Raw genomic sequence first — 16,924 nt, 5'->3', positions numbered from 1 at the left:
GACTGTGATTTACTCAATGTGTGATAAAGGGTTTCATTTGCATATGAAAGAGTGAAACAACTACATTTGACTGTCACTGTGTTTTCGTCGCATAAATTAATTATTTCAGTGAAAGCCAAAGATCAAAAAGCAAAAAATTAAAAAATTTAAGACTAAAATTATTAAAAATAAAGAGATTTATTGTAATTTAAAAACGGTGCAGGAAGTGGAGCTGAGAATATACACTTCGGAGTTTAATCTATCTGTGGTAATATGAATACATATTTACTTTTAATTTTATATTTCAATATTTATATGCATTTCTTTACAGACAATTTATTTCCTAAAATTAAAAGGAGCATAGGAGGATTTTACATTCTGTGAGGTATGTAAAATGGTGAAATGGTAGTTAATTTATGTATATGCTTACTATGTATATTAATAAAATTAAAAATATATATCTTAAAATGTTAAGGCCCAAATAGACTACACAAGCCGCTTATCAAACATACTTTTTTCATTCGCACACACATTACACAAACCTTGCTCGTACAAACACCGATTTTTTTCACGTTTTTGTGGACTTTCAAAGATACAGATGTCAATTTTTCTTAGAAATGTAAATTTTTTGAAAAATTTTTTATTATTGAATATAAACCATACAAATGGTTTGACAAAAATTCAATATGTTTGTGTAAAAATCAATTTTTTTTAATTTTTGTACAAACAAACAGCAAGCATTTGTACAAACACGAAACACCCTCATACACTACACAACAGGCTTGCACAAACGTAAAATATTGGTATGTTTGTCAAGCCGCTTGTGTAGTCTATTTGGGCCTTTAATAAATTGTGTTTTATTATAAATTGGCATAGCCGTCAGATTTGACGGATAAATTCATCAAGTGTGATTGGTCAACTGTGATGGATATATCCATAAAGAATGATTAGTCAATCGTGACTAACATTTCCATCATCCTTGATTGGTAAAAAGCAAAAGAGTGAGCAGCTCAAATATATGTTTTAAAATCGGTAGAATTCATAAGTGCAAGGGAGATGCAAGATCACATGTACACAAAAGTTTCCATCAAATTTTTCATATTGCCCTTAAGAACTTGATAGAAACTTTGTTCTACGCAGTGATCGATATTTCCTTCACTAGTGTCAGTCAAATGACCGGTCAAATGACTGTCACTGTTCTTGTAGGGATGTCATAATAAAAACACAAGGTTGCATTTTAAAAGTATCAATTAAATGGAATGCATTTAATCAAATTACTCATATTACTGTTAACTTTGAATTAAAAATTAAAATTTTTATGTTATTGTTAAATTAAATTAATTAAAAATTATTTAGATTTTTAAAAAAAATTGTTTTGTTCATAAAAATTTGATATATATTTTATTACTACTATTTTGAGTTTAGTACTTTTCTCAGCTAGCTGTTTAAAATAGTTGGCAACTTCAGTGACTTATTGTGGAAGTTGTTGAAGTTTTTTTTGTAACAGTTCGCTATCAGTTTGTGTAGTCTTAAAGAAAATTAAAATTTTTTGTTGTTAAATTCAAGTTTAAATTAAAAATTTTTGTTTTAATTAATTAATAAAGTGTTATATTGTGTTAAGCATATGAAATTTGTAGGTTTTGTAATGTTTTTCAAGCATTTTTTGTTAATTTTATATTTGTCTAAAAAAAGCTTCAGTGAGTGTGTGCTAAAGTTGTAAAACAGGTGGCAAATTTGACAATTCTTACAAAAAAGGCGCCATTTTGGGAGGCTCTTGGAAAAAATTGTAGGTAGATATTTGCTATTATAATTAAGCGCTAACAAGATGTATATATTATTTAAAGTGTTATTGATTGACAATTTTAAATTAAAGTGCTTTTTCTTACAAAAGTAATATTTGCAAACAAATATTCTGTTTTAACCACGAACTTGGAACCAATGAAAGTGATTTGGAAAATAATAGTGTCTTAGCCGCCGGAGGAGATTTTTTCATAGGATAACACCAGGAACTAATAAAAATCGAAGTCTACATCAACATTTTTTCAAAGGTAAGTGTTTTACGGAAGTAATTAAGCAACAAGTCGGTTTTAGAGACAATTCTCAAAAAAACCCAATATGATGTAAACTTTAATGTGAGGGTCATTTTTGCAAAGGCCGGTGTGGGTTTTATTACGGGATTATGTTAATAAACAACTTTTGTGCAAAAGCTGATGGACAGGTAGGTAGGTAGGTAGGTAGGTAGGTAGGTAGGTAGGTAGGTAGGTAGGTAGATAGATAGATAGATAGATAGATAGATAGATAGATAGCTAGATAGATAGATAGATAGATAGATAGATAGATAGATAGATAGATAGATAGATAGATAGATAGATAGATAGATAGATAGATAGATAGATAGATAGATAGATAGATAGATAGATAGATAGATAGATAGATAGATAGATAGATAGATAGATAGATAGATAGATAGATAGATAGATAGATAGATAGATAGATAGATAGATAGATAGATAGATAGATAGATAGATAGATAGATAGATAGATAGATAGATAGATAGATAGATAGATAGATAGATAGATAGATAGATAGATAGATAGATAGATAGATAGATAGATAGATAGATAGATAGATAGATAGATAGATAGATAGATAGATAGATAGATAGATAGATAGATAGATAGATAGATAGATAGATAGATAGATAGATAGATAGATAGATAGATAGATAGATAGATAGATAGATAGATAGATAGATAGATAGATAGATAGATAGATAGATAGATAGATAGATAGATAGATAGATAGATAGATAGATAGATAGATAGATAGATAGATAGATAGATAGATAGATAGATAGATAGATAGATAGATAGATAGATAGATAGATAGATAGATAGATAGATAGATAGATAGATAGATAGATAGATAGATAGATAGATAGATAGATAGATAGATAGATAGATAGATAGATAGATAGATATACATACAAAATCTAGCTTCTTAGCTCTTACCCTTCATAACAAATTTCAATAAATTTAAGACCTTTTTGTTGTAATTTTATTTTAAAACATTTATTTATAACAATTTTTTAAGCATCTAATGATTTTAAAACTAAGTTATTAAAAACTACAACTTAACATTTAAAAGAATTAACAAATATCACAGTACAATTCAAAACATTTGACTTAAAATCATCAATTACGTTGAAATATCACAGACTCCATCCAAGAAACATATTTGCTAACGCGCGTATAGATGCCTGGTAGGCCAGGCCGAGCACAACCAATACCGGTAGAAACAACACCAATAAGGAAATTTTCCTTGGACATTAAAGGGCCGCCGGAATCGGCCTGAAAAATAGAAAAAGGAAACGTAAAATGAAATTAACATTTAAAGAGGGATAAAACTTAATATAAAAGCCCTAACTACTATTAAGTTAACATTTTATTAAAATTACAAAAAATATTTCTTAAAATTTAACGCTTGCACTTTACCCAACATGAATCAATGCCGCCATTTTCATAGCCCGCACACATTTGTGTATCTGTGATTATGCTATTAGGTCTACCATTCAGCTGATATGATCTTTCGCAAGCATTATTATTCCAAACTCTTACGACAGCTTTGCGTAAATTATCGGCTATATCGCCTACAGCTTGATCCTCTTGAGTCCAACCCCAGCCCGAAACGGTAGCCACTTCATTTTCATGATTTCTCAAACTAGCAGCGGCAGACAAACAGCTAGGCTGTATGTGGCGGGAAAATCGTATGGGCTGTATCAATTCCATTAAAGCTTTAAACAGTAGAAAAAGGAGGAACAGCAAGAAAAAGAAAGTGAAAATTTTCATTTATTAGCATCCATTCAGTTCAAAACTTAAATCTTAATCTACTCATAAGTACCAATATCATTTTGTGTATTTGTACATTTATAGTTGGGATGAGGTACAATACTTTGAAAGTTCACCTTGATGGGCACCTCTCCATCGCGTTCATTATCTATGCCATTCAAATATTGTGATATACTATGCAGTCCCATTACACCTTGGATGTGTGAGGCTTTCATAAAATTATTCAGTCCATTGCAGATACAGTGACCCGCTGTCACTATCCATTTTTCGTGTATTATTGTAGCCCCACAATAATGTCTACCGCGTCGTGTTAAACTTACCATATAGGGCATTTCATGACGTTCTGCCTCTAGGCCACCGACTATTTTCGGATGACGTTGTGTACAGGGTATAGATGTAACTAGATAGATTTGTTTTTAGGGGTGTTTTTGATTGGGTTTAAAGAAGTTATTGTTGCTTTCTAACTTTGGCAATAGGTCGTGGTGAGTTGTAATGGAAAGTTTTTAGAGTGTAACCAAAATATAATTGGGTTTAAAAGATAAGGTTAGTCCCCGCTAATGTGGAAAAGGAAACAAGACACTGAAAGAGGAAAATAACCGCCATCGTAGGTGGAAATTCTGGTTATTTATAGAATAGTGCCCCACGTAATCGTTGCTAAGGGCAAACAACCCATACAAAGCGTGAACAGAGAATTCATCAGGGGTTTAATGATCATGAGGTTGACATTACATCAATGTGCTTTAACTTTGTGAATGTATTTCTTCTCCCTAATTATTATTCGGATAAATATAGACGATTATTCGTATGAAATAAGAAAAAACGCTAAAACATTGAATTTCCGAAAAAAAAATTTATTCGATTAATCGGATAATTTTATTCGATTAAATGAATAATTTTTGTAACAAGTTTATGAATTAAAAAAAAATTTAACGATTATTCGAATAATTTTAATCGATTATTCGAATAATTTTAAACGATTATTCGGATAATTTTATTCGATTTTTGAATAACTTGAATCGATTAATCATACAAAATAAATATTTTAATCGATTATTCGAATAATTTTAGTCGATTATTCGTTCAAAATTTAAAAAGAAAATATGCTAAAACATTGAATTTAAAAAAAAAATAAATTTATTCGATTAAATGAATAATTTTTGTATCAAGTTTATGAATTTTTTAAAAAAATTTAATCGATTATTCGAATAATTTAAGTCGATTATTCGAATAATTTTAAACGATTATTCCGATAATTTTATTCGATTAATCATACAAAATAAATTTTTTAATCGATTATTCGAATAATTTTAGTCGATTACTTGTTCACAATTTAAATTAAATATTATTTTTCATCGATATTCGAATAATTTTAATCGATTATTCGTTATATTTTATTCGATTAATCGATTAAATGAATAATTTTTCCGATTGAGTATATGATGAAAAAAACGAATAATTTTTCCAATTGAGTTTATGATAAAACAATTTAAGAAGAAAACTATATTTTTAATGGATTATTCGATTAATTTTAAAAGATTATTCGAATACTTTTAATCGATTACTTGTTCACAATTTAAATTAAATATTATTTTTAATCGATATTCGAATAATTTTAATCGATTATTCGTTATATTTTATTCGATTAATCGAATAAATGAATAATTTTTCCGATTGAGTATATGATGAAAAAAACGAATAATTTTTTCAATTGAGTTTATGATAAAACAATTTAAGAAGAAAACTATATTTTTAATCGATTATTCGATTATTTTAAAAAAATTATTCGAATACTTTTAATCGGTTATTCATGCAAAAGTAATTTAATAATGCTAAAAATATTGAATTTTCAGAAAAAAAAAAATATTTCTTCGCATAATTTTAATCGATTATTCGAATAATTGTAAATGTTTATTCGAATAATTTTAATCGGTTATTCGTACGAATCGATTATTCGTACACAATTTAAATAAAATTGAATAAAATAATATTTTAAATCTATTATTCGAATAATTTGAAACAATTATTCGTTTTATTTTATTCGATTAATCGAAGAATTTTAATCGATTAAACGAATAATTTTCCCGATTGATGTTAAAATGAAAGATTTAAGAAAAGAAATATCGATTATTCGATTTAATTTAAACGTTACGAAAAAAAATATTTTTTTGAATAATTTTAATCGATTATTCGAATAATTGCAAACGGTTATTCGTACGAAATTTAATAGAAAATGCTAAAATTATAGGAAAAGTTTCAGTTGATTATTCGAATAATTTTAAACGATTATTCGAAAAATATTAAACGATTATTCGAATAATTTGAATCGATTATTCGAATAATTTTTAACGATTTAATACAAAATAATTAAAAATATTAAAAAATAAAAAAAAATTAAAAAAAATACAAAAAATTGGATAATTTGAATCGATTAATCGAATAATTTTTTTTGCAATAATTTTAAACGTTTTTTTTGTTTAACAAATATAAATTTGAATTTTATAAAAAACAATTTTATTCGATTAATCGAATAATTTTAATCGACTCTTCGTTCAAAATTGTCCAAAAACAAATATTTTCACTAAAAATAAAATTTGCAGCAAAAAATTATAACGATTATTATATTAATTTTATTCGATTATTCGAATAATTTCAAACGATTATTCGTATAATTTTAATCGTTTAAACGAATAATTGTACAAAAACTTTTCTAAAACAAAACATTTTCACTAAAAACCAAATTTGCACAAAAAATTTTTTGAACGATTATTCAAATAATTTAAATCGATTATTCGATTAATTTTAATCGTTTTTTCGAATAAATTCAATCGATTATTCGTATAATTTTAATAAAGCTTTTGAAAAACAAACATTTACACTAAAAATCAAATTTGCACTAAATAATGTTTATTCGAATAATTTTTAATCGAATAATTTTAATTGATTACTCGAATAATTTTTTTATAAAACTTTTCAAAAACTTATATTTACACTTAAAATTGAAATTGCACAAAAAATTTTTATTCGTATAATTTTAAGCGAATAATTTTAATCGATTAATCGAATAATTTTTTAAAACTTTTCAAAAACTTATATTTACACTTAAAATTGTGATTGCACTAAAAAATTTTTATTCTTATAATTTTAAACGAATAATTTTAATCGATTAATCGAATAATTTTAATAAAACTTTACAAAAACAAATAATTCCACTTAAAATTGAGATTACACTAAAAATTTTTTATTCGTGTAATTTTAATCGAATAATTTTAAACGATTAATCGAATAATTTTAATCGATTATTCGAATAATTTTAATAAAATTTTCCAAAAACTAATATTTCCACTTAAAATTCAAATTGCACTAAAAAAATTTTCGTATAATTTTAATCGATTATTCGAATAAGTTTTAAAACTTTTCAAAAACAAACATTTTCACTAAAAATCAAATTTGCACTAAATAATGTTAATTCTAATAATTTTAATCGATTAATCGAATAATTTTTTTTGTTAAACTTTTCAAACATTTGCACTAAAACTCAAAATTGCACTAAAAAAATTTTTATTCGTATAAATTTAAGCGAATAATTTTTTCGAATAATTTTAATCGAATAATTTTTAACGATTATTCGAATAATTTTTATAAAAATTTTTAAAATTCTTATGATTATTTGCTTTGCACTGTTTCCTTCTTTTCTTTCCATAACTTTCTCACAACTATTAGTGTTGTTATATTATGCCAAAGTTAGAATTTATTTTACAAAATTTATGCATTTAAAAACAAGTTATTATTAACACTTTGTTAATTAGGATTTGTTAAGAATGTTTAATTATTGTTTGTCTTATTGTTTTATTTTATTGTTTTAACACCAAGCGTATACGTGATAAATACAATAAATATTGTTAATTATACGCCTGGCTTAAGAGTTAAGTAAAAGTAACAAATGTTTTTTGTTTAGATTTTTTTTTCAAATTTTGTTAATTGACACACTTTTTATTTTAATTATTTTTTTGTTATTTTTTTTATAATTTTCTTTTTTTTGTTTAAGAAAACTCACAGCCAATTTGACTTTCTGCATTTTTTACTATTATTGTTATGACTAAAAACCAAAATAATTTAAACATTTTATTATTTTTTATTATTATTTTTTGTTTATTTATTTTTTTTTTTTAATTTGGAAAAACTGCACTGATGCTGTTTTAGAACTTAACTGATGGTGCAAAAGTTTTTGTTTTATTTATTTATATACAAAAAAATTGTTAACATAAAGAACCACAAAATGTTCTAAACATGTATAGGGGGGCTTAGAAGAGCTTTCAATAGGTTCTTTGTTTCAGACTATAAACAGAATAACAAAAAAAAGTGAAACCTGTATAACAAGTGATAAGAAGAGAGCTCACAGTATTTATGTTTTAAGATGTTAAATAATAGAATTTATTTCATTATTAAAAACACACACTCTTAATTAATAATTAACACACTTAAACTAAAACCAAAAACACACACACACTCACATTTAACTCACTAAACTGATTAAAGAGGTGTTTTCTAATGAAGAGTAGGAAAAAACCACCAACAAACACAACTGTTAACACTGACAGACGGAAGTAATCTAAAAAAATTTAACAACACAACCCCCTCAATAGTAGTTGCAGGCGTTTTGTCATATTTACTACACATACACTTGCATAGCTATGTTTTTACTCTGCTGCTCTAACTCTTTGGACAAGCAGAGTATGTTTTAAAGCAGCTACAAGTTAAAAAGTTTTCGTAATTGGGAGTTCTTTTGATACCCATTTAACTACACTAACATTAACACTTTAATATTCCTTTAACATTAAGCTTTAGACAAGCATAAACAAGCTTTAAAAACACACAAAAACAAAGCTCTCTTTCAAACCAAAAAGGGTTTATTAAAACAGTTTAATAAAAAGTAAACAAACCTAGTTACAGGTGCAAAGAATACTCTCTTAATAACATAAGGAAATATAAATAAACAAAACAACAACAACAATAACAAAAACATAAAACTGTTAGTAAGCTACTAGGTGATTGGGTTACAATTACATGTTTATTAAAGCAAAACATAAACAAAACAAAAAAACTGTCTTCTTCTCTTGCTATTGTTTACAAACAAACTAAAACTTAATTGGCAACGCTATTAGACTTTGACAATAAACAAACCAACAAACACATGTTAATCATTCCATTAGCATGTTTCTATTGTTTCTCAGAATTTTAACATTATTATTGTTGCTCTTAAAACAAGTTTATTAACATTATACGGGTCATCATTTATAATTAAACAAACAATTACAATAACAATAACAACAACCACAACAACAATTATTATGCACTCTCCCTTTTTTTGTGTGTGTTAAAGATAGTAGAGGAAGAATCCACATGTAAACGTGACGCTACGTAAAAAAATTCCACTGAAAGAAAAAAAAAAACTCTTACTCAATTACTTTATATGACATTGAAATTGTTAAAATTATTTAATAAAAATAACAAATAAAAACAAAACATAAACGTTGTCATCGGTCGTTAAACTTTTTTGTTTTGTTTAAAAGTTTTGTTGAACAAAAAACACGCTTTCGCATAAACAATAGTTGAAAAAAAAAAACAATAATACAGAGGTTCTCTAACCATGGTTCAACAAAAAAAATGGGTGCGTTAAGAATTTCACGATTATTCGAAGAATTTCAAACGATTATTCGAATAATTTTAATCGATTATTCGGATTATTTTTGATTATTTTAGTCTATTTATTTAACAATGAATTTTAATCGATTATTTGAATCAATTTAATCGATTATTCGGATAAATTTAATCGATTATTTGTATAACTTTAATCGATTATTCGAACAATTTTAATCGATTTTTTTAAACAAAAATTACTTAATCTACCAAATAATTTTAACCGATTATTCGGATAATTTTTAACTATTATTCGGATAATTTTAATCGATTATTCGAATAATTTTAATCGATTATTCGAATAATTTTGATCTAATTTTTTAACAAAGAATTTTAATAATAATTTTAATTATTTGAATCAATTTAATCGAGTATTCGGATAATTTTAATAGATTATTTGTATAACTTTAATCGATTATTCGAATAATTTTAATCGATTTTTTTAAACAAAAATGACTTAATCTACCAAATAATTTTAACCGATTATTCGGATAATTTTTAACTATTTTTCGGATAATTTTAATCGATTATTCGAATAATTTTAAACGATTATTCGAATAATTTAATCGATTATTTGAATAATTTTAATAGATTTTTGGAATAAAATGCAAATTTTTTATCAAATAATTTCAATCTATTAATCGGATAATTTTAATCGATTATTCGAATAATATTAACCCATTATACGAATAATTTAATCGAGTATTCAATTTATTTTAATACACTTTTTAACAAAAAGTAACTAATTTTTACCAATAATTTTAGTCGATTATTCACATATTTTAATTTTATTATTCGGATAATTTTAAACGATTATTCCGATAATTTTTATGGACTTTCAAACAAATATGTAAAACACAGTTTGATAAAATAGGTTTAATCGATTATTCGGATAATTTTAATCGATTATTCGAATAATTTTAATCGATTATTCGAACAATTTTCAACGATTATTCATCAAAAATTAAAGAAAAATCTCACTAAAAATCTAAAATTCAACAAATTTTATGAACTTATATTATGAAACAGTATTTCTAATCGATTATTCGGATAATTTTAATCGATTATTCGAATAATTTTCAACGATTATTCGTCAAAAATTAAAGAAAAATTTCACTAAAATCTAAAATTAATCAAATTTTATGAATTTATGTATATTATAAAACAATTATTCGGTTAATTTTTAACGATTATTTGAATAACTTTAATCGAGTATTCATTTTATACTTCAGAAAAATCGATTATTTGGTTAATTTTTAACAATTATTCGTATAAAACTTGCCAAAAAGAATAATAAAATTATGTTTTAATCGATTATTAGGTTAATTTTGAACGATTACTCGAATTTTAATCGATTATTCGTATATTCTAATTTAATAATTAAAAAATATATTATTTTTTTGTATTCTGTTATTTTTCACTTCAGTTGAGCATATTTTTTTGATACTGATTTTTAAAAATATTTTTAAACAGATAATCGGTTAATTTTATTCGATTATTCGAATAATTTTAAACAATTATTCGACAAATTTTTTTTAAAAATCGTAATTTTAAATTGTATTTGCACTAAAAACTAAAATTTATATGCGATTAGTCGATTTTTCGAATCGAATAATTTTAATCGATTATTCGAATAATTTTAATCGCTAATAATTTATTGTTTTCTGCTATACATTAACAGATATTGTTGTTGATACTATTTTAAAAATATTTTTAATCGAATAATCGGATAATTTTATTCGATTATTCGGATAGTTTTAAGCGATTATTAGCTAGAATTTTTTAAATCGTATTTTTAAATAGTATGTATATATACCAAAAACTAAAATTTGTATTCGAATAATTCAATACTTTGAATCGATTAATCGAATCATTTTAAACGATTATTCGGATAATTTTAAACGATTTTTTGCTTTTTTTTCCAAAATTGTATTGGCACTGTAGTGAGTCACTTTTTATTTCATACCCCCACAAAAATCAAGTTTAAGCACCTCTGGCCAGGAAAGACAACAATTACATTTTACCAAAACAAATAAAAAAACTTCACTACGTAATAATTGTATCGTAAAAACATAAAACAATTTAAATTTAAATATATTCCAACATGAACGACCTTCACATTGAAGTCAATAAATAGAAATTATTATTTTGGTGCGTTACGCTACAGTTTACATGAAATGCATTGTTAGTTGGTTGTTTAATTTGTTATTTACAGAGTTTTAATTATACAACATATTTTTGATTAGTTGAATAACTTTAATATATTAGTCTAGTCTTAGTCTAGTCTTTAGTCTAGTCTTTAGTCTAGTCTTAGTCTAGTCTTTAGTCTAGTCTTTAGTCTAGTCTTTAGTCTAGTCTTTAGTCTAGTCTATAGTCTAGTCTATAGTCAAGTCTATAGTCTAGTCTATAGTCTAGTCTATAGTCTAGTCTATAGTCTAGTCTATAGTCTAGTCTATAGTCTAGTCTATAGTCTAGTATATAGTCTAGTCTATAGTCTAGTCTATAGTCTAGTCTATAGTCTAGTCTATAGTCTAGTCTATAGTCTAGTCTATAGTCTAGTCTATAGTCTAGTCTATAGTCTAGTCTATAGTCTAGTCTATAGTCTAGTCTATAGTCTAGTCTATAGTCTAGTCTAGTCTAGTCTATAGTCTAGTCTATAGTCTAGTCTATAGTCTAGTCTATAGTCTAGTCTATAGTCTAGTCTATAGTCTAGTCTATAGTCTAGTCTATAGTCTAGTCTATAGTCTAGTCTATAGTCTAGTCTATAGTCTAGTCTATAGTCTAGTCTAGTCTAGTCTATAGTCTAGTCTATAGTCTAGTCTATAGTCTAGTCTATAGTCTAGTCTATAGTCTAGTCTATAGTCTAGTCTATAGTCTAGCCTATAGTCTAGTCTATAGTCTAGTCTATAGTCTAGTCTATAGTCTAGTCTATAGTCTAGTCTATAGTCTAGTCTATAGTCTAGTCTATAGTCTAGTCTATAGTCTAGTCTATAGTCTAGTCTATAGTCTAGTCTATAGTCTAGTCTATAGTCTAGTCTATAGTCTGGTCTATAGTCTAGTCTATAGTCTAGTCTATAGTCTAGTCTATAGTGTAGTCTATAGTCTAGTCTATAGTCTAGTCTATAGTCTAGTCTATAGTCTAGTCTATAGTCTAGTCTATAGTTATTTATAGTCTAGTCTAGTCTAGCCTATCTATAGTATAGTCTATCTATAGTCTATCTATAGTCTGTCTATAGTCTAGTCTATAGTCTAGTCTAGTCTATAGTCTAGTCTATAGTCTAGTCTATAGTCTAGTCTATAGTCTAGTCTATAGTCTAGTCTATATCTAGTCTATAGTCTAGTCTATAGTCTAGTCTATAGTCCGAGTCTATAGTCTAGTCTATAGTCTAGTCGATAAGTCTAGTCTATAGTCTAGTCTATAGTCTAGTCTATAGTCTAGTCTATAGTCTAGTCTATAGTCTAGTCTATAGTCTAGTATATAGCTCTAGTACTATAGTCTAGTCTGTATGTCTAGTCTCTAGTTGATTTTATAGTCTAGCTATAGCCTATACTATAGTCTTGTCTAGTCTAGTCTATAGTTTAGTCTATAGTCTAGTCTATAGTCTAGTCTATAGTCTAGTCTATAGTCTAGTCTATAGTCTAGTCTATAGTCTAGTCTATAGTCTAGTCTATAGTCTAGTCTATAGTCTAGTCTATAGTCTAGTCTATAGTCTGTCTATAGTCTAGTCTATAGTCTAGTCTATAGTCTAGTCTATAGTCTAGTCTATAGTCCTGTCTAGAGTCTAGTTTAGTCTATTAGTCAGCCTATAGTCTAGCTTATAGTCTAGCCTATAGTCTAGTCTATAGTCTAGTCTATAGTCTAGTCTATAGTCTAGTCTATTAGTCTAGCCTATTGTCTAGTCTATAGTCTAGTCTAGTAGGTAAAAACATATTCGTTCAATTAGCACACGTTTCACCTTACAAAATGCGGCTTTTTTTCTACAACCAAATACAATTTTTTTTTATAAAATTTGGACTTATTTGCTTATTCGAAACCAAAACAAAGAAACCCCCGAAAAAAATAAAATTGGTGGAGTATGTGACTACACGAACATGATCATACAAACATATGAGTCAATGCAGCTTTTTTGTTGTTAATAGTTAAATAGACTTCGGGTTAGTAACCGGTAATTGAAACTATGTATATGGGTGGGGGTAAATGAACGAAACGAATCGTAATGAATCTAAATAGATTAACCGGTTATTAGCATTTGACTGGGTAAGAAAAATTATAACAAATTGTATTCACTAATGCGTTTCTAAGTGTGAAAATAAATTTAACAAATAAAAAAATAAACAAAGAAATATTTAAATTTTGTGATTTGTCATCGATCGTGTTGTTTGAAATATGTTGAACTGATAAATTTTCGTTTTAACATAAAGTTGTTTGATCTTTTGTCCAAGTCCAATGAACTTCTAAACACATTATTATTTCTTTTTTTTTTTGTTAAAATCAATTTGAAATGAAAATAAAAGTTAGTGTTTTTTTTATCTATAATTTATGGTTTCGTTGTTAATTTGTTTATTTTAATTATTTATTGTACATTTTGATTGCGTTTTTTTTTATTAATAACAATAAGATTTTTGTGCATAATTTGTTTCTTTTATAGAAACTAGATTTAGAATTTATTGTTTTCTAATCATTAGACATTATTATTAACATTAATAAATATTAATATTTAAATCATTTAAATGTCACTCACTGCTGCTTAATTTGATCAATATTATGATCATTTATTTCCTTCCTTATTATAATTCTTGACAGCTGGTTTCGCTACGCTTCGTGTTAAACATTTTGCAACAAAAAAAAACTTGAATGAAAGTGAACTTTGTTTTGATGATTTTTTGGTTTTTGTAGTATTATAGACTTTTTTAGAATTAAAATTTCCATTGAAATTTATTGATCTTTTATGACGTAGTATTAAATCTAAGTCATATGATCGCTGGCCATAGTGTGTTAATATGTGTCATCAAAAGTTTTTCAAAATATTCTTCTGAGGAAGATCAATAAACTTTTGTTAAAAATTCTTTGAAATTTGCAGCCGTCCTTCTAATTATAACTCATGATATCGGGGGAAGAGTAATACGAAGAAATAGTGATCGTTTCTATGACACTTAGATCTTCGCTACGAAGATCTCAGCAACAGCTGTTTCAATTGGAAGTTTTTCCTCATAGGAAAGGACTTCCAACATCAGCGAAACTATTACAAAGCTAACAACTAAGCAGAAGAATTGCTACAGGATCTTGACTATACGCTCTACAAAACAGTCAAGAAGAGTAGAAGAGAAGACCCAGTAGTCATCCGATGTGTATATATGATCTAACCTAAAGCCTTGAGTTATAGGCTTGCTATAGAAATGTTTAAGTCACTATCCGCTCGAGTCGAGGACATGATCACAGCTCTCGTCCGTTGTGTAGTATGTACGATCCAACCTATAGATGTGAGTTATAGGTTGGATAGTGAGCATGTAATTGTCAAGGAATCTATGTCCTATGACGGCTAGGTCTGGATATTTACACAGGGAACAAAGTGGAGCAGCGTTTCTCCTTGTAGAAACAGAACAGAACTAGAACAGAACTAGAACAGAACTAGAACAGAACTAGAACAGAACTAGAACAGAACTAGAACAGAACTAGAACAGAACTAGAACAGAACTAGAACAGAACTAGAACAGAACTAGAACTAGAACAGAACTAGAACAGAACTAGAACAGAACTAGAACAGAACTAGAACAGAACTAGAACAGAACTAGAACAGAACTAGAACAGAACTAGAACAGAACTAGAACAGAACTAGAACAGAACTAGAACAGCAATCACACTATATCCCACCTATTTTGGGTTATAAGTTCACACTCTGGAATTGCAACTCAAATGAACTGAGTTGAAGAGCGTTTCGTCTTTCTCCTTTGTCATTACAACAGCGAGAGTATGCGTTGATTCGGAAGCTTAAGCTATGCACATCTGCCTAGCACTACAGAGTCCAGTTATTAGTGTCAGCAGCCTCGATATATCCCACCTATTTCGGGTTATAAGTTGACCACTCTGGAATTGCAGCTAAAGTGCAATTGGAAGAGCGTTTCTTGTTCCTTATCATTACAACTGCGAAAGTATTCAATGATTCGGATGCCAAGTTTTGCACGTCTGTCTAGCTCTACAGAGTCTAGTTATTAGTGTCAGCATCCTTGATATATTCCAACTATTTCGGGTTATAAGTTGACCACTCTGGAATTGCAACTGTAGAGAAACTGAAAGAAATTTTCTTCGTTTTACTTTGTCATTACAAAAGCAAGAGTATTCAACACAGCAGAGTCCAGTTACTAGTGTCAGCAATTTCGCTAAATCCAACCTATTACGGGTTATAAATTAAACACCCAGGAATTGCTGTTATAGTGGAACTGGTAGAGCATTTCTTCTTTGTTTCTTATTACTACAACTGTGAAAGTATTCAATAATTCGAAAGCCCAAGTTTGCCTAGCACTACAGAGTCCAGATATTAATGTCAGCAATTTCGCAAAATCTCACCTATTTCGGGTTATAAGTTGCCCTGTGCACTTGACCAATCTGCACTCTGGAATTGCAACTGAAGTGGAACTTGAAGAGCGTTTCTTCTTTCTCCTTTGTCATTACAACAGCGAGAGTATTCGTTGATTCGGAAGCCCAAGTTTTTCACGTTTGCCTAGCGCTACAGTGTCCAGTTATTAGTGTCAACAAGAAAGTATTCAGTTCTAGTTCAGTTCTAGTTTAGTTCTGGTTCAGTTCTAGTTCAGTTCTAGTTCAGTTCTAGTTCAGTTCTAGTTCAGTTCTAGTTCAGTTCTAGTTCAGTTCTAGTTCAGTTCTAGTTCAGTTCTAGTTCAGTTCTAGTTCAGTTCTAGTTCAGTTCTAGTTCAGTTCTAGTTCAGTTCTAGTTCAGTTCTAGTTCAGTTCTAGTTCAGTTCTAGTTCAGTTCTAGTTCAGTTCTAGTTCTAGTTCAGTTCTAGTTCAGTTCTAGTTCAGTTCTAGTTCTAGTTCAGTTCTAGTTCAGTTCTAGTTCAGTTCTAGTTCTGTTCTAGTTCTAGTTCAGTTCTAGTTCAGTTCTAGTTCAGTTCTAGTTCTAGTTCAGTTCTAGTTCTGTTCTAGTTCTAGTTCTAGTTCTAGTTCAGTTCTAGTTCAGTTCTAGTTCAGTTCTAGTTCAGTTCTAGTTCAGTTCTAGTTCAGTTCTAGTTCAGTTCAGTTCTAGTTCAGTTCTAGTTCAGTTCTAGTTCAGTTCTAGTTCAGTTCTAGTTCAGTTCTAGTTCAGTTCTAGTTCAGTTCTAGTTCAGTTCTAGTTCAGTTCTAGTTCAGTTCTAGTTCAGTTCTAGTTCAGTTCTAGTTCAGTTC

At 27.5% G+C, this 16,924-nt stretch overlaps 1 protein-coding gene across 1 annotated transcript; it reads right to left on the bottom strand.

Annotated features, from left to right (window-relative positions):
• Window positions 1-3,057: 3,057 nt before the first annotated feature.
• On the bottom strand, window positions 3,058-8,023 carry LOC119611737 (transmembrane protease serine 9-like). The gene is made up of 4 exons (XM_037967416.1): window positions 7,883-8,023; window positions 3,881-4,228; window positions 3,475-3,773; window positions 3,058-3,330 (listed from the first exon to the last, which is right to left on the bottom strand). Exons 1-4 carry the CDS (start codon window positions 7,947-7,949, stop codon window positions 3,175-3,177), a joined length of 870 nt encoding a protein of 289 aa, XP_037823344.1. The 5' UTR covers window positions 7,950-8,023; the 3' UTR covers window positions 3,058-3,174.
• Window positions 8,024-16,924: the final 8,901 nt, after the last annotated feature.

The sequence above is a fragment of the Lucilia sericata genome, unplaced genomic scaffold, assembly GCF_015586225.1.
Source record: "Lucilia sericata isolate MDLA Ls3-8-SP2 unplaced genomic scaffold, ASM1558622v1 Contig001521F_arrow, whole genome shotgun sequence".
Lineage (NCBI taxonomy): Eukaryota > Metazoa > Arthropoda > Insecta > Diptera > Calliphoridae > Lucilia > Lucilia sericata.
The sequence above is the reverse complement of the archived record's forward strand: the minus strand, read 5'-3'. Positions and strand labels throughout refer to the sequence as shown.

What these genes read in the sequence shown, in the direction of transcription:
- LOC119611737 (XM_037967416.1), bottom strand. Translation starts at nt 7,949, where the DNA reads ATGTTTAAATTATTTTGGTTTTTAGTCATAACAATAATAGTAAAAAAT. An exon ending in AAATACACAAAATGATATTG is followed by an intron (nt 3,774 to 3,880) that starts GTACTTATGAGT and finishes TACTGTTTAAAG; the next exon opens with CTTTAATGGAATTGATACAG. An exon ending in GCGGCATTGATTCATGTTGG is followed by an intron (nt 3,331 to 3,474) that starts GTAAAGTGCAAG and finishes TCTATTTTTCAG; the next exon opens with GCCGATTCCGGCGGCCCTTT.